Source organism: Hyalella azteca, unplaced genomic scaffold, assembly GCF_000764305.2.
Source record: "Hyalella azteca isolate HAZT.00-mixed unplaced genomic scaffold, Hazt_2.0.2 contig3484, whole genome shotgun sequence".
In the NCBI taxonomy this organism is placed as follows: Eukaryota; Metazoa; Arthropoda; class Malacostraca; order Amphipoda; family Hyalellidae; genus Hyalella; species Hyalella azteca.
The window spans coordinates 100547-123437 of record NW_025933733.1 but is presented as its reverse complement, the minus strand read 5'-3'; the positions used below and the strand labels follow the sequence as shown (position 1 = coordinate 123437).

Genomic DNA, 22891 nt, shown 5'->3' with positions numbered 1-22891 from the left:
TATTTATATATAATATTCGACACTAATCGTTACAAGTTATTTCAATCCAAGAAAAAAAATGGTTTAAAACCTGTTAACCCAGCAACACAATTTCCAATACGCTCATAAGTTACAGGCTCGCAAGCATTAATCAAACTGCCTGTTTAAGATTTTATTTAATCTAAGTATTAAGAATAAAATTTTACCATTGTACTGTAATAATTAAAAAAAATGGCCTCAAATTGGCCCTCATTAGCGAATACGTTTAAAGGTGTTCGTCTTCCATTGATTTATTGCAATACTTGAGTATATACGCAATCTACGGCCCACTGATGACGGTCACATTCTTTCTAATAAAATTGATATCACAAAACCTTCAAGCTTCTTCACAGGACCTTGTAATATCAAATGAATATTGTAACTAAGTCTTTTAAGCAAAATATTGATTCAATTTAAAATATTTTATACCTCTTCCGATTAAATTATAATATTCCGAATAAAGAAAATCTGGTCACTTAACAGTCAAGAATAATAATTGAATTATGCTAGTAAATCAGGAATTTTGGTGGTTCTTCCACGCCAGTATGTGTTTTCTTTATAAACGGTTCATATTTGTTCTGTCAAAGTCAAATTTGCTGTTATATAGAGTATTTATTATTGGATGTAACCAAATGATCGACGTATTTTAAGCATCATCAATTAGCAGGCCCCTTTAAATAGAATTTCAAGTCGTAATTTGTATAGGCCACAAGTAATTAGCAATTAAAATATTGTTTGCTTTGCCACTCTCTCCCCACCTCCACCGACCGCCCATTTCGCCTTCATCGCGCAAGCCTCAACGCAACATAAGCCAGGAAATCTACGTCGTAAACCTGGATTTTTGTGGTTTACAGCGCATCCTGACTGCGAAAAAAATGCCTCAGCCTCCTTTATTAATTTGGACCCCTCTGAACATTGCTTGGATGCATATTTTTATGTATAAATGTACGTATAAATATACCTCGATTTCTGTGACTAATATTTTTCCAATTTAAAGTTTCGCTAAAATTCTAAAAATGAATCACAATAAAATTTATCTGCGTTCTTTACAAGCTCTCAGATACAAAAAAGTATTGAAACATTTGTATAGGTAGTCACATACATAGGAAAGTCGTATCATTGATACAGAGAGTTAGGTCTTCATCGTCTGACTCAGGAAATCAAAGAAGAATTATTTATTTTTATGTGTAAGGTTTTTTATTAGCCTATATCAATATAATCTATTCGCGAATAAACTACCATCGTAAACTAAGGGCGGTCTATGTACATGGCAACAGGGCAATAATTCATACACGTAAATATTTTTTACGTTTATATTATTGGTTTTGTGTTAAATAGTAAACAAATATATGTTAAAATTTTAGTGTATTCAAGTTTATGGCCTTGAACCTTAAAGTCAGTAATACTTAAGTGAAAGAGTTATGCGAGAGCATAGATAAAACTTAAAGAAAGACTAAAAAAGAAAATTCTAGTCGGAATCTAACAAAATGAAAGTCGGGGGGATGAGGTATTGTACAATTATGCCATAAATATAATAATCACCGAGTATTCTATGTTTCAGAGCGTTGCGCTGCTATTTCCATTTATATGATTTGCAATGAGGTCTTTAGGGAGCTTAGAGATTAACTATTGTTGAACAAGTTAGTTTAGGATTGGTTGTGCCGTTAATAAGTAGGGCGCGTTCTCTTCTAAATAGGAAGAAAATAATATTGTGGAAGTAAGGTCTTAAGTTAGACGATTTGATTGTCATGCGTGTATATTTTGTGTGTTAATTAATATATCAGAGGCAATTCAAATATTTAGATTTCATTGTTGCCGATTACAAATATTATTAAACGATATTCATGTTTAAGTTAGTTCTTTGTAGCATACTTTTTTGTTCATTTGTTGGCTTCAGAACTCTCATTAATAGTCTTTAATAGTCTCACGGATAGTCTCAAGAACAGTCTCGGTAATAATCTCCTTAATAATCCCCTAAATAATCCACTAATCTCCCTAAACAACAATAATAATCTCCATATTAATTTTTTTCTTCGAATTTTCCTGATTTCAAAAATTGAGGATGCCAAAAATTTCAAAAACGGAGATTGCCTCAAATTATTTTGGTTGCGTTTCTTGAAACCACGAACTTCTACGTTGCAAGACTAGGATGAGTGCGCTGGATCTTCAATAACTTGAAGTCATTCGTATTTTTTACGCCTTATTAAACACGAACTTCCCACCTCGACTTTGTCGGTCGTCATTTGATAGAAGTTCAACGATAAGCGCTCAGAATTTACTGATGAACTTAGCAAAGTTGACTTTAGAGCGAGAAAGTTAGAGCATCTGTTACGAAGTTGCTATGCAGTTCCGGTAATTAAAGCTTAATTACTGCTCCTCCTGAGAAAAATATTGGATTAGATGGGATAGCTCAGTGTAGTTTGCATTGCATTGCAAAAGGAGTATTGCATGCCGAGGGAGGTTGGAAGGTACGGCGCTTTTAAATGACTTGACCTTCGACCAAGCTTCCCAGTGAAAATTTACAGACGCGTCAGATTCTGATTTGGATTACCAGAAGCTGGGGCGACTCTAAATTTTGTTAGGGTTATTGGTACAGGTTCACTGAGGGTGCAAAGTGCAGTAATGGACTTGAAGGCGATCGGTACGTGACCAGAAATATTTCAAAATGGATGAGAAAATACCGCTGTAGGCATATGTGAAAGAAAAATTATAAAAAAAAAATTCATACAGTGTAAAAAATTTTAACGAAAAATAATTTAATAGATAAGGCTATGGCTGAAATCAAAAGCTATTTCGAATCAAAAGCCATTTTAAAACTAGTTTCCAAGCATCAGTTTACAAAAAAGCTAATAATTTTAAAAGGGAAGCTGGGTCAAGAACTAATTTTGGATTATCATTATAATGTTATATCGATGTCCGTTGAAAGGTGACTAAAATTTAACGGAAGTTCTTTCACATCGCATCGGGGGGTTTTCTCCAAAAAGGATGAAATTCTAGCTTCATTACATTTTTAAGTACATATATACTATTTGACCCATAATAATTAGAGGTTAATATAAATATGAATATTTTGCATATACCTGTTAAAAGAATTATAGAAGTATCCGACCAATAAGGATCAAGCTGAAAGAGGAACTATGAATTCAGAATTTTTCATGCCTTGGTTTGGAAGAATAAACTTATTTTCTGACACACGTAAAATAGGCATGAAGATAAAATAAAGATTATGTTCATTTAAAATCCTAGGAAAAAGAAACATGGCTGTACGTTTACACGTATTTAAAGAAGTTCATCATTCGAGTAATAAGGGAAAATCCTGATGTACATGTACATGAAGCTTTTAACAAAATTGCTCATTCTTCGTTGTTAGGCCTATACAAAATTCGTGATCAATGAATGGTTCAATGACATTAAAGCCTTTCTATTTCATTGCTTAGGAACGCAGAGCACAACCGAGATAAATGAGAAGCAAGTTTACGCAAGAAAATATAACACAAGGAGCCCTCGAGAAATCGACCACCGCTCAGAGATCCGCTCATTAGAGCGCACGCTGTCGAGGGGAGCGTGTGTAATTTCTGCGGCTTAATTAGAAAGCTTTTGGTGCTCTCAAAACAAACGTCTGTTATCGGACGGCCGCATGAGTGGTGGTGCTTGTGAGATACACTAACGCTCAGTATCAGAGGCAGGATACAGCACATCAGCCCTATCAAAAATTTGAGTTGGTGGCGACCCTGAATTAGGAACCGCTTAGGACTCGGACCGAACGTAAATCAACTTCTCTATCTCCGCTTTTTGGTCTATATTCCGGTCCCCGAATCAGACAGCTACAAGCGCCTGGTCCTTTTTCTGCTAACTCTTGCCCTACTCTCAGGAGACCATAAAGTCGGCAAGGAGGTTCTGACTAGTCGCTGATTGCGATCAGTTGGCCAACTGACCCAGAATAACTTTTACGCGAACATAGCAACTTTGGGGGCAGAGGCTGAAGCATACCCCGAATTTTGTTAGGGATGTTGTTATGACGCTCAGTATCAGAGGTGGGATACACCGCCTCATCGATATCATCTGAGATAACGAATAATGAAAAATGAATATTATAAAAAATTTCAAATATTGAAAATAGTTTTTCGAATCTAACTCTGAATTTACATGCGGATATTGTATCAACAAATAGGGTTAAAATTTTATGGTAACTGAACTCGTTTGAAATTGCTATGTCATCATCTTCTTCCAATTTTTTTGTTGTAAAGATAACATGTTTCAGTTTGTGCAAAGAAAACTGGGAAAAAAACAGGATATGTGCTCAGGAATTGCCCTAATGGATGACTTCAAATAAGCTAATGGGGGTTCAAATGATGCACTGCAAGAACATATATCGATTTTGTCAGTTAAAATTTCCATTCCTATTCACTGGTCCCTTAGAAGGGCTTTCGATCTCCCAAGACTTGAGTGTAATAATGAAACAAATCGCCTTTACAGTATTTACAATTAATTCAAAAATCTAAAAAACATTTATTGATATTTTTATTGATTTAAATAATTTAAATTGGCGATTTTTAAATTACTGATTTAAAATTATTGATTTTTTTATTTAAAAGTTAATATTATCAATATTTACTGTGTGGCCCGTCCTGTGAGCGAGATTTTTCGGGCAATTTGATACTGATATGTCTTAAAATACTGCAATTGAACGGAATTATATATTCGTACGTATTGCATGAGTTTCATGCAGACTTATTGTTTTTTCTGAATTGAATTTTCTCATAATTTTATTAGATACATTTAATTTAAATTTAATCGAATCGATTTAATCGAATTCTAAGAGTTCACTTCTCTTTAGATTTTGCGATTCTGTCAGTTAAGAAAGTGCCTGTTTATGAAGTGTTTAAAAAGTGAAACGAATAACTGGATGTATTTCTGGACAGATATTGAGTGTTTTGGCGTAATTCTGATAGTTCCTGAAATTTTGTTGTTATTTAATTGTTTACCTATATCGAGTAACTATTTTCATTACAAAACCACCTATTGTGCGAGCGCTTGCGTTTTTTTCGTTTGAGTGTTTTATGAGCGAGATAGTGAGAATGATCCGTAAATGGGATGTACCAACCTAGAAGTTTCAATATTGATTCATGAAGAAATGCCACATTACAGCTAGGAAGTATTCATTCATCAGTTAGGAAAAGAAAGTTCATCAGTTAGCGTGAACTCCAAAAACTATGTAAACACTTCGAACAATAGAAGAATCAATATATTAAATCTCCAAGCTAATTCTGCATGACGGTCCATTTAACACGTTGACTCCAAAGTGGTACATATGCGCACCACGAAGTTTATTGCTCTAGGACGTAGTGGTACATAATTCAGGGTAGCCAGATGGCTAAATTACGGCCAAGTTCGTTTACAAAAAAGGCCAAAAAGGCCTATAACTCAATATACCCTAGTAAATATGTAGGTTCCGGTGTAAAAATTAGTTGTGTTTTTTCTTTATAGTTTTTAAAATTTAGTTATGATGTACTCCAATCATATATTTTAGCCGGCCAACGCAATTGAAAAAATTAAATATCGATTGTGTGTCCAAAAAAAGACCGTCTGGCAACCTTGTTTCAAATATTATATAAAAATGAAATGATAGTACAAGATGAAGCAATCAGAGTCAACGTGTTAAGCCGGAGACTTTTCAGTGCAACAGATAAATTTTTCATGTTTCTACCGTAAACGTAAATTTTAGTCGTTTTTACAGGATCTGATATCACTGTGCCAACGTGATGATACTGTTGTTGAGTGCAGTTGTACTGCACTCCACAGCAGTTGTACTAATGATTTGTTGAGTGCAGTTCTTTAACTAAGCTAGTCTTCCCCTTCAATTTCTTCGGCGTCAACCGGAAATTTCTGGAGCACAAAAAATGAAACCTAAAGCTACGAGTGCACATCCTCGTGAAAAAATTAGATCAGTACTCACTGTAGTGAGTGACAGAGAGCGCATTTTCTCGTCCATCCGTCCGTGAAGTCATGGACGGACGGACGGACATGACGTCACGGACGGACGGACAGGCATGATGAGCACAATGGCGCCTTTTTTTCCATAAATGAGGAAATGCGCTAAAAGTCGCTAACAGGAGAAATGAGGCAGACGGACAAATTGATCCTATACCGGCAGCACAAAATTCCTATACCCTAGTGATGCGAGTACAATAAGTTATCATAAATGATATTATATACAGAAATGGAGATATAAACTGATAAGTGGTAAACATAAATATTGATTGCCATACCATACCAGAAAATTTCATGGCTAAAGTACCCACGAATGAGCAAACTGGATTAAAATTAGAACATAATGAGACGAAGAACTAAAAGTCGTTGTTCTTTTCAGTTTCTCCAACAATTACGACATGAATGCAATGTTGCCTGCTCAATGTCTATCATAAAATGAATGTTTCTTTTGTCAGACTTTCAAACAATTGAGAACAAAAAAGTTTACGGCTCTCTGAAAATAATTTATGCCAAAAAATGTTTTCAGGAAGCGTTCAAACGACGAACAAAAAAAATAGATCCTGTGTTTTAATTTAAAAAATTGACGCTCTAGACGACGAAAAGCTGTACAAATGAGCTGCACCACAACTTCTGCTAAGCTCAAGTTTGCTAAATTTGCTCTCTGTTTCATATAAAATTTGTCTACAATAGTTAGCGATCAATTTCACTATACCAAGACAAGAGGTCAACATCAAACAAAATTGATAGGCAAATTAACATCTAATGTGGCCAATGTTTGTCATAGTGGCATAGGGTCAGCTTAGAGGCCAAATGGTTAGACATCATCAGCTTCTTCCACTCAACGCGGTCGAACCGCTGACATTATACGTACAGTTTGCCAAAATAAATATTTACCGAAAGTAAGACGAAGACGAATAACCGAAAGAAAGGCGAAACTCTGTAAATGATTAAAATTTCTTGCTAAATTCGCTGTCAGAAAAGACCAAAGGATGTGATACGAATATGTGAATACTTTTTATAACGGTTTTGATACACGATGTGTTTTTTACCAGATGATGAACGTGCAATGAAACTCAAACGAGATAAGTGTTGGCTTCAGCCAAATGATGCCGTCAACCAAGTGTTGCCTTCACTCAATTGTTGCCGTTAGCCAATTTTTGCGGTCAGCCAGCTGTTGGTTCAGCCAACTGTTGCGGTCAGCTGTGTGGTGCCTTCAGCCAACTGTTACCGTTAGCCAATTGTTGCCGGCAGCCAAATGTTGCCTTCAGCCAAGTTTTGACGTCAGCCAAGTGTTTTCGTTAGCCAATTGTTGCCTTATAATAGACCATGAGTTGACTTCAGCCAAGTGTTTGAAAATGAGGTATGTACAATGTAAATAAATATTTTCATTTCCTCACAGTTTATGTAATATGGTGGAAGTTGTCCTACTCTCGCCAGTACGGAGGTGGTGAAGCATTTGAGCAAGTGAGACATTTGGAAGAGAAAGCATGCTGTGTGTATCCAAGGGTCACTGTTTTGTTTTGTCAAGAATTATATATTATATATTGACTCAAGATATTTACACATCAGCCGGTAAAGTGGGTATAAAATGATAATATTACTTAAAAAAATAGGTGGATTGTTTTTGATGTCGTTTGGAAAGTATTTGGTATGGTGTCAATGCAACTTGGATAAAATTTAGAATACTATTTACTTTTCATGCTAATGCAGTTTGAAATGAGTTATTCCTATCTGAATTTATTGTATACTCCAACAACTAGTCTGTCTTGGTTTAAAAAATTGAAACTTTTTTCATTTGGAGACTCCAACTTTTCGAATGCAGTCAATTTCAAACAGAGAATGGGGTGTAGGAATCGCGGGATTATTTTCCTGGTTTACTGTAGACTATATCAGGCCTTGAGACGCAGCCGAAACATGCACCCCGCGGCATTACAGCAAAGAACTCCCCGTAGCGGCGCTAGAGCTCCCCATAGCGGCGCTAGAGCTACCTGTAGCGGCGCTAGAACTCCCCGTAGCGGCGCTAGAGCTCCCCGTAGCGGCGCTAGAGCTCCCCCGTAGCGGCGCTAGAGCTCCCCCGTAGCGGCGCTAGAGCTCCCCCGTAGCGGCGCTAGAGCTCCCCGTAGCGGCGCTAGAGCTCCTTGTAGCGGCGCTAGAGCTCCCCGTAGCTCTAGAGCTTCCCGTAGTGGCGCTAGAGCTCCCCGTAGCGGCGCTAGAGCTTCCCGTAGCGGCGCTAGAGCTCCCCGTAGCGGCGCTAGAGCTTCCCGTAGTGGCGCTAGAGCTTCCCGTAGTGGCGCTAGAGCTCCCCGTAGCGGCGCTAGAGCTTCCCGTAGCGGCGCTAGAGCTCCCCTGTAGCGGCGCTAGAGCTCCCCGTAGCGGCGCTAGAGCTCACCGTAGCAGCTGATTATCATGTAATGTCCAATTTATTTTTTTTCTAAGATAGCTTAAAATTAAAAAAATTTCAAAACAAAAAATGAATACTTTTTCTGAATTAAAATAGAAAAATTCACACATTTTATGAAAATAAAATACCTAAGGTAATCATACAAAGAGTAAGTCATTGATGTTAGTAAGATTCGTAGATCACATTGTAATTATTTGACGCATTTGTGGTATTGAGCTTAATTTGTTTCATATTATACATATGAAAAAAGTCTACGGCGTCTGCTACCAGTATTATATTACTGTCTCGAATTTAAAGGAAGTGAATATTTTCACGCACATACGTCAATACTAATACGCATGCTAAAATGAACACGCTAATGTGCACATGCTAATATTCGCATGCTAATACGCACATGCTAATTTGCACATGTCAATCAGTTCATGCTGATGCGCACACGCTAATACGCACACGCTTATATGCACATGCTAATATGTACATGCTAATACTCACATATTAATCAGATAAACCCGTTGGAAACAGAGGATGGTAGAGCTACAGCGCTGCAACTCTACTTTTGCCTCGAGTTTATTTATTATATATAGTAATATATATGCATGTATATACCAGATTATTTATATGCTGACCCATTTAACGCCATCCCGTTGGCGTTAAGTGTTTACCGTTAAGATTTGTTTGTAGGTTGAAATTTATCGAAACATTAATTAATAATACAAATTTATATAGGTGAGTGCTCTTCCATTCATTCCCCCGCTGAAATTTAAAAATAATAAGATGCCTTTAGTTACTTGATCGAAGCAAAAGTTGCCATGAAAATTGTTCCGTCTGAACATTCGCATGTCGCATGTAATACCATTAGTTCAGTCGCATTAATACCATTATTATTGACTCCTGATTAAGTCAATAATAATGGTATTAATGCGACTGGAGATGATATTTGGAATTTTTTCTAAGAAAAACGATCTTGTAGACGTTGTTTTTCCTGTACGTAATTAGTCCAATTATGTCGATCCTTTCGAAATTTCAAGACAAAGCAAAGGAATAAATTCCTCATTAACAAAATTGGAAATCGTTAGGTTCCATTAATCGTTAGGTTCTGCGGATCGGCTCATTATTTCGACAAAGAGAAAGATTTTGCAAGAATCTGAGGCTGGAAAAATGTTTTAACGGACGCGTTCTTGTCTATTTCTGTTACAGCCTAAGCAGCCGACGTCAAAATAAGATTGAGAAATTTGTGGATGCTCGCATTGCCTAAGTTTATTCCCTCATTTATTCCTCAATAATTATTTCTGTGTGATAATTGCCATACGACACAAAACAGTCATTCCCATTCCTGCAACATGTTCAGGAATGGGAATGGGCCAAGTATTGGCTTAACATATTCATTAATAATATGTTGAGCCAACGTATTCATATGTCGGTTTAACATATTCATTAAGAAAACGTTAAGAAAGTCATGATTATGTTTGAGTTTGAAGGTTATGAATCCATGCAGGCAGCATTCCGTGCATAATTTTGTACTGTTAGTGATATCTGAAAAACATTATAACAAAACTCTTCATACATAAAAAAATTTTGGGCGGAATCGAATTCAGAAACTAATATCATTGGTTGATGACTTTTCACCAAGTTTAAACTCCAAGAAAACACTAAATGAGGTAGTTTTCATTGAATATATAAAGAAATATCAGCTTCAGCAAACTATCTGAAGTGGTTGACCGCATCACTCTAAGTTTCAACTTGGAAACCACCGTTGCTCAAAGGTGAAGGCGATGCTGTTAGAGTGAGTGTAAGAGAGTGAGAGAAGGTGAGAGTGCAGGCAGGGCTGCTAGAGTGAGTGTAGTAGAGTGAGAGAAGGTGAGAGTGCAGGCAGGGCTGCTAGAGTGAGTTGAGAGAAGGCGAGAGTGCAGGCAGGGCTGCTAGAGTGAGTGTAGGAGAGTGAAAGAAGGTGAGAGTGCAGGCAGGGCTGCTAGAGTGAGTGTAGGAGAGTGAGAGAAGGTGAGAGTGCAGGCAGGGCTGCTAGAGTGAGTGTAGGAGAGTGAGAGAAGGCGAGAGTGCAGGCAGGGCTGCTAGAGTGAGTGTAGTAGAGTGAGAAAAGACGAGAGTGCAGGCAGGGCTGCTAGAGTGAGTGTAGGAGAGTGAGAGAAGGCGAGAGTGCAAGCAGGGCTGCTAGAGTGAGTGCAGGAGAGTGAGAGGAGGCGAGAGTGCAGGCAGGGCTGCTAGAGTGAGTGTATGAGAGTGAGAGTAGGCGAGAGTGCAAGCAGGGCTGATAGAGTGAGTGTAGTAGAGTGAGACAAGGCGAGTTAGAAGCATGAAAGTTAAGGATCGATTGAATTAATCGGATTGATTTGAATGTTATTCTGGACGTTCCCTAGAAAATTCTGTCCTGACATTTTGTGTTTCGCGAGCAGCATGAATTAGTGAGTGATGGAGTGTGGAAGAGGAGTGGGAAGGGTATCATGAATCAAGGAGAAGGGAAAGGGTAGAGTGAATCAAGGAGATGGAAAAGGGTACAATGAATGTAAGAGATGGAAAAGGGTACAATGAATGAAGGAGATGGAAAAGGGTATCATGAATCAGGGAGAAGGAAAGGAGTATCATGAATCAGGGAGAAGGAAAAGGGTATCATGAATAAGGGAGAAGGAAAAGGGTATCATGAATCAAGGAGATGGAAAAGGGTATCATGAATCAAGGAGATGGAAATGGTATCATGATTCAGGGAGAAAGAAAAGGGTATCATGAATCAGAATGAATTAGCAAAGAAGAGATAGAATATGCAGAACCGCTGAGCATGGGTGTAAGGCATGTATATGAGAAAATGAGAGAAAATATGCGTATTACCAAACTTATTGTTTCAGTCTAACAATGATCATATAGGAATGAGCAGCTCATGAGATAAGGATGATGTCGCTCGATCTATCACTAGAGCAATTTACTCAAATGCTTACTAAATTAATAATATTAGGACTAAAATTCATTAACAGACGAGGATGCTTGCTAATCATGATATAAAAATTAACATAGTCTGTACACAACCGATCTAAAGGCTGAATCCTCATCTTATTTATAAGAATAATTTCATCACACGCCAAATATAAATAATACGAAATTTGGGACAAATAAGTCATGTGATTTGACTCCCGCCATCTGGTATACCGATGCTAGTGTTCAAGCATGTGTATGTTAATACATTAGGTTGCGGTGAAATTACCGCTTAATAGACATTTGGTTTCCGTTAAAAAATTTAATGATAAATGAATTTAATCTAAAAACTGAACAGTGAATTCAATCAAAAAAGTTAAAATTCTTATCTCGAGTTTGTTGCCTTCTGTGACGTATGGTTCTACCACAAGAAAAAAATATCAATTTCGGTAAGATCGTGACACGATCTTGCCTGAAAGCACCAGGCTGCTAACAAGCAAACAAACTACCTTCAATTATACTGTATATTTCATGTCTTAAATGCAGAATAAAATAATAACCTTAAAGTAGATCTAAAACTCTTACTCATGCCAACGAAATTATTTAAGAGAAAATAAGGGCCTCTAATATCTCACACGTTTTGATCATCTACTAATGTAATATTGGTTGCTTTGAATTTCTTGATTAGCAAGCGTTTTTCAATTACATGCATGTAATTAATGACGTACTTGATAACGTAGTTAATTTCGTAATTAATGGCGAAGCTAATGATGTACTTAATGGCTTAATTACTGAACGTATTGCAGTGATTATTACACTGCTTAAACACTGCACTGCATTTATCACTTAATAGCTTAACCACCGCAGGTATTTACTTTTAATTAATATATTTAACTAAATAAAAAAACGGCTTCATTTTGACTGAAAGCAAAATCCAAAGATTTTGCAGTTTATAGGCCTCATGGAAGATGATGTGTTGATTTATTAGGCATTTTTCGGAGATTTGTCAAAATAATAAGTCAACCGCTTGATGATGGCCTCTGGATAGATTTTATTTGTAACCTTGCGCCTTCGATTTTAGTCAAACAGATGTTATGGATCATCATTGCTATGGATCAGAGTTTCATTGAATTTATACGTCGGAAAATATGTGCTCAAACAATGCAGGATATATGGAAAATTTTCGCAAGAAAATTTTCAAATATAATTTATTCTGGCCATTGCCGGTCGTAATGTTCTGGAAAATCAGTTTTTACACGAAGTGTATGTGCATTATTAATTAACAAATTGCTCATATCGCTTTAAAGGACTAAAAAAATTTAATACTAGCTTCTGAATGGACTATATTCTTACTAATCTTACTAAGCAATATTTTCGAACGATGATGCAAGGAGGTTACAACGAAAAAAAAAAATATCCCGGAATGATTGATTTTTTATCGCCTTTTTTTGTTAATTTCATTATTCTTGCAACCGAAGCTTGTGTGAAGCTTCGGTTGCAAGAATAACGACACTGCCAAGAAAATAAATGAAAAATCAATCATTCGCCACTCAATTTTTTTCGCCACTCTTTCGCCACAAAAAAAAATCAATCATTCGCCACTCATTAACGAGATTGCGCTGAACGGAGCAGCTGATAATTTAGCCCAGCCTTGCTTCATGGAGATAAATTACTCCCACTGATAAATACCGTCTATGTAAAGCACATTATAATCTATTAACGTGTTCTTCCTGATCAGTGAAACGCCAAGTGGATAGAAAAATGGAAGTAAAATTCAGCTGGCATGCGATAAACGATACGTGATAAATGTAAAATGCAAAGTGTTTCAAGATTTAGTCACGGGTATTTTTAATTTATTTTTTAGCGCATTTTCTTATTTTTGGAAAAGGGCGCTATTGTGCTCGTTATGTCCGTCCGTCTGTCACGATCAAAGCAACACGTTACCGAGTATCCATGATACTCGGTAACGAGAAAATGCGCTCTCTGTCACTCACTGCAGTGAGTACTGATATATTTTTTTACAGAAGTCCAGTAGATCAGAAATGTTTTAGTTGCATCACTGCAGTGAGTACTGATATAATTTTTTACATAAATCTAGTAAATCAGAAGTGTTTTAGTTGCATCACTGCAGTGAGTACTGATATATTTTTTTACATAAGTCTAGTAAATCAGAAGTGTTTTATTTGCATCCTAGACTTGCGTTCCAGAGTACCAGCTTCCCACGAATGACCATCACGCGAACATTATGTGCTTAAGAACTCCTTCTACTTGGCCCTCAAGTGCCCTCGCTCTCAAATGATAATTGAGGTGATAATCAATCAATTCTGATGATCAATTAATTAATCAGGTAGCGGCACCCGAATATTTTATTGAGTGAAAATCAAAGGTCGCGACGCTTGGCCTCTAGCACACAACTTTTTACAACACTTCTCTTTAACTTCACTTCTTGTCTGTCTGCTACAAATATTGTAATCGATATTTAACACACTTATTACATGTCCAATCGATTTGAAATTTTGCGCACTTGCGTAAAGTTGGAGACAATGCATGAATCAATTGACAGAATAAATAAAAACATTCCACATACTTGTATTAAAAAAAGTAAAATAATAATTTTTTTAATATATAAAAATAAAGTAAGGAATTCAGTTTTCATGTGTAAAATCGGAGACACTGGCTTCTCTAGAAGTTTTGTGAGTAAAAAGCAATTTTTAAAGCATATTACAAAATTTATAATACGCTGTGAAAAACGCATTATGTCAACTGAACGGCCTGGAATTTAACTCTTATTGACTAGAAACATAATAGCAACATAATAGCTCATTGGAACAAATGAATTGAATTAAATGTGTGTTATTATACCTACTGGTAGGTGTAATAATAATACAATCTGCGTTTTAATATTTAGTTCAACGCAGATTGACATTAAGAATGACTAAAAATATTTTAAAGTTAATGACCAGCCGTTAAACTTACTAAAGTTCCAAAGTAAACGCCTCTTTTTGGATCTTCTGAAGTGATTATGAGGAAATAATATGTTTTCTTGCTCAATATTTGATAAGTAAACTGGAAACTTTGAATAAATACGGAATACAGTGCATATTCGGAGCCTATATATTAGGCTTAAGAAAATAGATAACAACCGAAAATGGCTATAGGAGATGATAATTCAGTGAAATAAATTTCTCGTTCTGCTTTGCATCAACAATCAAAGTTATTTAGGGGCTTATTTTGGGTCGAACAATCCAATCCGATTTTTTTATAATTGGTTTTTAGAATTGTGGTGTATGAAGCATCTCCCAGCCTCCTCCCTGTCAGAGTCCAATCCGATGTTGCAGCAGCATAATGGCTTATCTGACTTACAATTAATTTTCTTTACGAGAAGAAATCATGCACCACAAGTGTTTTTTCAGGTGCCTAATATAACATTCATTATCTGACTTACAATTAATTTTCTTTACGAGAAGAAATCATGCACTACAAGTGCTGCTTCAGGGACCTAATATAACATTTAAATCTCCCACGAGAGGAGCGATGGAACGCTAGTTAGTTATTTAAAGCATCCATGCATTAATTCACCTTCACATATTATTTTCCGTCATAACAACGCCCTGAATGTTAATGCGTCTTTTGTGTTGGCTCAATCCTTTCCATTCTATCTGAGCTCATAGGGAACAAACTTTTTAAGAGTATCTATTGAACTCTTTAGGCCAGCGGTTCCCAAAAAAGGCGGTACCGCCCCCTTCTTTGGAAAAATATGGGGGGTGGTGAGGAAGAAGGGGGCGGTAGAGGGGCGGTAGTCCGTAGTCGATATCAGAAGTTTGAACGTTTGTTTGACGATTTGTACACAACACGTGCAGCACATGACTCCCAGCGATGGGGTTTTCCACCAAAATGTGGATTTTTCAACCTCTTCTGGGTTTCTAGTGCAATTTTTTGAAATACTCAAAATCTAGGCGGCCGCTAAGAATTCATATGTGTCTGTAGGGGGCGCTAAGAATACGCTGGGGAGCCAAAGGGGTGTCAGCCTGCAAAAGTTTGGGAACCGTTGCTTTAGGCTCATGGAGCTTCTTACAGCTTATCGCGTTGACATCAAAATGCTGGCATTAAGCCAGGTTCATTGATGACGTCTTTGTTTGGTTAAAATTTCTTGTGGTCTTTAGGATGAGGTTGCGTTAATCATCGTTTCTGTATTACAGGAAAGATTGGATATGGTTGCGTTAATCGTCGTCTCTGTATTACAGGGAAGAGAATATTTAAAAGATATGTGCCAGCAAAGATTATTCCATAAAAATTCAGAATATTTTTATTGAAAATATTTCTGTAAAGATATGGCGAATTTTTTGAGGGATTTTCTTTGCATTTAAATTTCTAATGAACTTAAAATTTGAGCAATCGGACGACATTGCTGAAGATATTAAAGTCACAAAAACAAGAGGTATATAATGCATATGTTATTTATAAACTAATGTTTAATTTAAAATTCCACATGTTCATGTTAATACATTCTACATTGAAGACATGTTCAAGATATCTTACGTTGTAAAACATTATTCGTTTATACAAAAACCAACCTTCGTAAATACAGCCGAGCGGTGACATTTTCGGAGTGGAAATTTTCGTGTTTTGTATAGAAGAAAAAAAACTGCATACATGTTTACGGCGATTCAGACATACTCATGCCTGTGGAGCATGTGATTTATACATAGTCTCGACTGTGGTGCAGGTGATGCAGACTTAGTCTTGACTGTGGTGCAGGTGATGCAGACATAGTCTTGACTGTGGTGCAGGTGAATCCAATAAATTTTCTAAATTTTCAGATAATCACAAAAAAAATATTGCACGTCTTCCATTCGCCTGTATCGTCAGCGAGTGAATTTTTTGTCATACATTTATTTTTTGTATTTTTTGTTTAACATTTAACTTGTAATTGAGTCACCATTATAACTACTGGCTTTAACAACCATTCATCATATCGCAAAGTCCGGGCGCGATGAGTGAGTTAGACCTCGATCTCGTGTTTTGAAATAACCAAAACGTACTCATTAAAAAATTTATGCTCATAGCTATTATGATCAAATATGAATACCCGAAAAAATAATTTTGCATCCTGACTATTTTTTTCGATATATGCCACTACACTAATTTCCGCATACTTCATCGATCGATTGAAGATTTGAATAACTTCATACTTTTTAAACCGCCCGAATTTAGTATACCGCTGTATGTAACTTCAAATATTTGAGCTGAAAAATATTGGTTAGTCTAGAAAAAGTTCAAAATGCACTTTGGCTGGCCTTACTAAACGTAGAACAAATTAGTTGATTGAAATAAAATGCTGTGAGCGTGTGTATGTGTTGAGTTATTCAACATTAAAACATTAAAGTCATCGATGATTTGTTGAATTTGGATAAGAAATTATCACTGACCTGATGCGCGAATCATCCCAACATAAGTAAAATTTTGAGGTAAGATGAAGAATTATTGCTGCGGTTAATAACGTTTTTAATTTATTCGCATTATTCTTCTTACGTCGAAAATCTTCCCATAAAAGATACACACTAAACAAAGTTAAATGAACATTTTCCCTGACATGTAAACTTCCGTGTTAAAAATTCATCGGGGATTGTTTAGATCGCAGCGCACGCCGGACATCACAAGAAGCTGTTCCGTAAACACGCGGTGCGGGTGCCTGCCATCCCGGGGCGGAGCGTCAAACTTAAAAAGTATGTGGCAGTGCTGGCCGCGGCGCCGTGGAGTGAGTACGCATTGTTTTATTTAGAATGACAATAAAAGAAGGAAAGACAATGGAACATGCCTGAGGAAAAGCGCTTCTTAGATTTAGGAGTCGAAAAAAATTAGGTTCCTTCACGCACGATATGCGAAAATTTCAATGAGTCCGTTTGATAGATTTATTGTATCACAAACAATGACACATTGTGATGATCCATTAAGTAACGTTTTTTTAGAAAATAGGCTTAGCTCTTCATGCTGGAAGTTGATCAGTGCAAAATATTGGAATGGTACAAAATATTCAAGTGACTGTTGAATGAATACTTTTTTCATGAGAGATTTTGAGTTCATTCATTAGTTGCGTATATAATGTTTTAAGATACTGTTCAACAATATGAGCTGCAGAAAATAAGTCCTAAGACGAGGGCAGTTGATCAGGACAGAATTCAGAAATATTCATAGGAACGTGTATTTGAAAGTAGCTAGAAGATTTCTCGCAATTATTTCGACGAAGGAAGTTCCTAAATATCATTTTGCTTCTGTGGCAACATGAATCCAAATATTTGTCGGTTAATATTATCATTCAGAAAAAACCCTAATTCAGACCGAGAATAGAACGGTGTATTTAAATGTCGCTTGATTTCACGCAACTTTTTTGACAAAGGAACTTCGTAGATATCATTTTGTTTCTGTGGCAACGTGAGTCCAAATGTTTGTCGGTTAATATTATCATTAAGAAAAGACCCTAATTAAGACCGAGAATAGGAAGATGTATTTAAATGTCGCTAGATGTATTTAAATGTCGCTAAGATTTCTCGCAACTTTTTTGACGAAGGAACTTCGTAGCTATCATTTTGCTTCTGTTGCAACATGAATCCAAATGTTTGTCTAGTAATATGGTCATTAAGAAAAGACCCTAATTCAGACCGTGTATAAGAAGTGTATTTGAATGTCGCTAGAAGATTTTTCGCAACAAAGGAACTTCCTAAATATTATTTTGCTTCTGATGCAAGGTGAATTAAAATGTTTGTCCGGTAATACGATCATTAAGAAAAGACCCTAATTCAAACCGAAAATGAAAATTTTCCTCGATGATGTTTTTCTTACCTGCGATTTTACTTGTCTGCTATTGTTGCGAACGCCTCTCTTCTGAATTACAAGAATTTTAAATAGTGCGATAGATAAAAGTGAAGATTATCCGAGGGAAGAAACAAATCATTCCAATTGCCTTGTATTTTATGACAACGTATCTAAACAAAAGGATGCAGTGTAGCGTTTTTATAAATTCTGAATCGTTAGCGGCTCATACTTTTAATTGTTTACCTTCCAATCATAGTTTATTTTATTTCTAATGATTTACAATGTCTGAGTAAACGATACATATCTCTAAAATTCAGAGAATAATATTGTACTATTTTGATTACACTCATGAATGAGGTTCGAAGTTCTGAACTTAATTTTTCTCTTCACATTCGATAGCCACTCAAAATTCCTACTTAAAATGTGAAGATATTTAGATCGTTCTATTCAATAATAATCGAGATCAAGCTGTAATTGCACAACTATGACAATTTTTCACCATGACGTTAAAAACTATAATAATTCGTGAGTATCAAAGATCAATTGCATTGTTTTGACAGAAAAATCGAATATATGAACGATTGAGCATCTCTGTGAACACATTGATCGTTCGGATAGCCATAAAATGTATTTCTGCAGCAAACAGACATAGATTTTCTTCTGTAACAGAAAATGTATTTCTGCAGCAAACAGAATTACATTTTTTTTTTTCATGAGTTGGGGGGGAAATTTGACTTTTTTGTTTTGGCCTTGTTTTTCTTCGGTGCAAGGCTTTTTTTCTTGTTATTCCTGTTTAAAAATTCTGTCTATAAATATTAAATAAACCTCCTGAATTGTGAATAACTTGTTGCTCATCATAAGTGCATGGATGGTTAACAGCGGGGGAAATTAGGATGATGTTTATTCACTAGAAACAATTAAATTGAAGTTAACAGGTTATTGAAAATGCTTATAATGCCGGCACGGGGGTTTTATATTTTAACGATCCGATCAGCCATGCAGATCAAAAGTCTGCAGATCAGCCATGCAGATCAAAAGTCTGCAGATCAGTCATGCAGATCAAAAGTCTGCAGATCAGCCATGCAGACCAAAAGTCTGCATATCAGCCATTTAGATCAAAAGTCTGCACATCAGTCATGAAGATCAAAAGTCTGCAGATCAGCCATGCAGATCAAAAGTCTGCAGATCAGCCATGCAGATCAAAAGTCGGCAGATCAGCCATGCAGATCAAAAGTCTGCAGATCAGCCATGCAGATCAAAAGTCTACAGATCAGCCATGCAGATCAAAAGTCTGCAGATCAGCCATGCAGATCAAAAGTCTGCAGATCAGCAATGCAGATCAAAAGTCTGCAGATCAGCCAAATCAAAAGTCTGCTGATCAGCCATGCAGATCAAAAGTCTGCTTATCAGCATGCAGATCAAAAGTCTGCAGATCAGCCATGCAGATCAAAAGTCTGCAGATCAGCCATGCAGATCAAAAGTCTGCAGATCAGCCCTGCAGATCAAAAGTCTGATGATCAGACATGCAGATCAGAAGTCTGGGAATAAAAGAAAGTTGTTGCTCGTTAATGAGGAGGCTGCACACTTAATGCCTCGGAAAACTGTTCACTTTGTGAACAATATTCGAAAGTTTATACGATTTTCGATGTTGTTTTTTTAATGGAAATTCTTCGTGAATGGAATATGTATTTCTACCATCAAAGTGTTGCACTCTTTATGAGTAATTAAAAAACAATCAATAATGCAACGTACAAACTTCATCAATATGGAAAACAAGCTGGTTCGTTCAAATAAATCAAGGATTTTTTGAAAAAATAATGTATTTAAGACTCATAATGTTGTTATTAACTCATTTTCATTTAAATTATTATTCTTCCAACCATGTTTGTTAGTTTAAAACATGCTATTACTTCTGATGAACAGTTGTATGTAGTATAAAAAATTTTAGCGTGGGAATATTGTTTAAAATTTGAAAATTGTTCAGGGCACCGAATTCCAAACTTGGGTAACGGATTTTATTTGAGCATGTCAGCTGTCAGAGACGAGATGCGATACCGCACTTGTGAGCGGACAGTAAATATGATGAATGTCATGTTTACTGCCAGTAAGTATATTATATATAAAAGACGTATATTATATATAGAAGACAGTTATTATATCCCTGGTAAGACTAGCACGCACTGCAAATAAAGACACTGCATTGTTCGATATACGTACTCTGTCTGCTGCATTCGAAAAAAATGTGTAATATCGTTAACTTAAAACCTTTCGTGAACGCTGCGGAGTAGGTGATGGTCATGATTATTCAATTTAATGATCACCGTATTGGTGCGATGCTTCAAATGATTCATGAAAAATTCATTGCATTCCCATGAAGATGGAGAATGTAATTCCTTGAGAAAAGGATTTTACTGAAAATTTTTTATATAAAACAAAATCAAATAAAAATGTTATTATGTAATTTATATATCGATGAAATGACGACAATAATTCACGAAATACATTTTTCTATTGCCAATATTAATAATTTTGGGGTTCGTCGGCTATTAAACGACTCCGGTCCCAACAATTGCGGTATGAATAATGCAGTTTTTGGTTTCCTGATCCTTAGAAAATCTTTTACAAAAATATCTTAAATTATCCTAATTCATGTTTTAATACAGCATCATGTTTTGCAGGTCGAGATTACGTTCACGTAGAAATTGTTTCACGTATTCGAGCATCGTTTCGATAGACAACGATTTTGTATTACTTATTTACCAAGTCTTGTTTATTATGTCTTGCCAAACAAATATGATGTCATACAAAATATGATGAACAATCGTGTTAAGTCTGTGCTCTTTCACGGCTTCAACTCCTCCGTGTGATTTGTGCCAAGAATTAAAGAAGATCGAAAAGAATTCAAGCGCATCTAGGAGAAGAAGACTAAGTGTTCAGAATAATATGCCAAGAATTTATTGTTCAGAATAATGTCAAGAATTGATTGTTCAGAAAAATATGCCAAGAATTAATTGTTCAGAAAAATATGCCAAGAATTTATTGTTCAGGATAATATACCAAGAATTAATTGATCAGAATAATATGCTAAGAATTAATTGATCAGAATAATATACCAAGAATTAAGTGATCAGAATAATATACCAAGAATTAATTGATCAGAATAATATACCAAGAATTAATTGATCAGAATAATATACCAAGAATAAATTATTTAGTATAATATGCCATGAAAGTTTCTACAAAACAACTACAGAAAAGGAAATGCTTCACATCGAACATGATTACCCCCCTTCAGTTAATTGTGTTCAAAACTATCATGTTGTTATCTATTTCAATTTCATATAACGTTTTCAATTTAGGAAAAACATTGAAGATGGAACATCGTTCTAGTTTCCGACTTTTCCTGATGATCGTCGCTGCACTTATCCTAGCAGGTATGTACTTTTCTGTTACAATGTTTGATTAATTGACAATGCCATCTAAAATGGAAAAATATAACTCAGTACTCACTGCAGTGAGTGACAGAGAGCGCATTTTCTCGTCGACGTAAATGTGGTCACGGACGGACGGACAGACAGACAGACAGACGGACATGGCGAGCACAATAGTGCATTTTTTCCATAAATGAGAAAATGCGCTAAAAACGCCAAATTCATTCCTAATTTGAATTTAATATGTCTGAAGGTGAATCTAGGCAGCAATTTTTATACTCGAGATGTTAATTGATTGAATAATATTTTCTTGCTCGGTTAGCGAAGAAATATTTCGAATATTCTTTGGTGTAATTTTAATGATGCGCATCCTATGAGAACGACTTCGAATAAATGAATCACAATGGCACCTGCAATTTCTTCTTCTTTTGCAATTTCTTTTTACAAAAATGCAAACAGAATTTCTCGTGAAATTCTCTTTACTAAACAGACTGTCATATTTTTATAAGACTTTATTGTTTCTTTCGCGTTAGAAAGCGATGCATATAATAGGTTTCAATAATAGGTTTCAGAAAAGCAAGACTGCTTCGACACTTATGATTCTATCTTTGGCTCTCTGAATTAAAATCTTTAAATAACATAGATGAGTGTAAAAATGTACATTCCACGTAATCACTTGGTTCTTTGTAAGCCGATTTGCGTTCGCCCTACACAAACTCAGCAGCAGGGCCCGAAATGGCCAGCAGCAGGGCCCTAAAATGGCCAGCATCAGGGCCCTAAATTGGCCAGCAGCGGTGCCCTAAAATGGCCAGCAGCTGTGCCCTACAATGGCCAGCAGTTGGGCTCCAAAATGGCTAGCAGCAGGGCTCTAAAATGGCCATCAGCAGGGCTCTAAAATGGCCAGCAGCAGGGCTCTAAAATGGCCAGCAGCAGGGCCCTAAAATGGCCAGCAGCAGTGTCCTAAAATGGCTAGCAGCAGTGCCCTAGAATGGCCAGCAGCAGGGCCCTAAATTGGTCAGCAGCAGTGCCCTAAAATGGCCAGCAGCAGTGTCCTAAAATGGCCAGCAGCAGTGTCCTAAAATGGCTAGCAGCAGTGCCCTAGAATGGCCAGCAGCAGGGCCCTAAATTGGCCAGCAGCAATGTCCTAGAATGGCCAGCAGCAGGGCTCTAAAATGGCCAGCAGCAGGGCCCTAAAATGGCCAGCAGCAGTGTCCTAAAATGGCTAGCAGCAGTGCCCTAGATTGGCCAGCAGCAGGGCCCTAAATTGGTCAGCAGCAGTGCCCTAAAATGGCCAGCAGCAGTGTCCTAAAATGGC

At 36.5% G+C, this 22891-nt stretch overlaps 1 protein-coding gene across 1 annotated transcript in view; it reads left to right on the top strand.

Annotated features, from left to right (window-relative positions):
• The first annotated feature begins 20820 nt into the window (after positions 1–20820).
• The window catches only part of LOC108675654, a 35583-nt gene continuing 33512 nt past the window's right edge, over positions 20821–22891 (top strand). Inside the window, exon 1 of the mRNA XM_018163686.2 lies at positions 20821–21579. Coding sequence (XP_018019175.2) covers positions 21372–21579 — 208 coding nt within the window. The 5' untranslated portion in view covers positions 20821–21371. The remainder of the gene's footprint in view (positions 21580–22891) is intronic.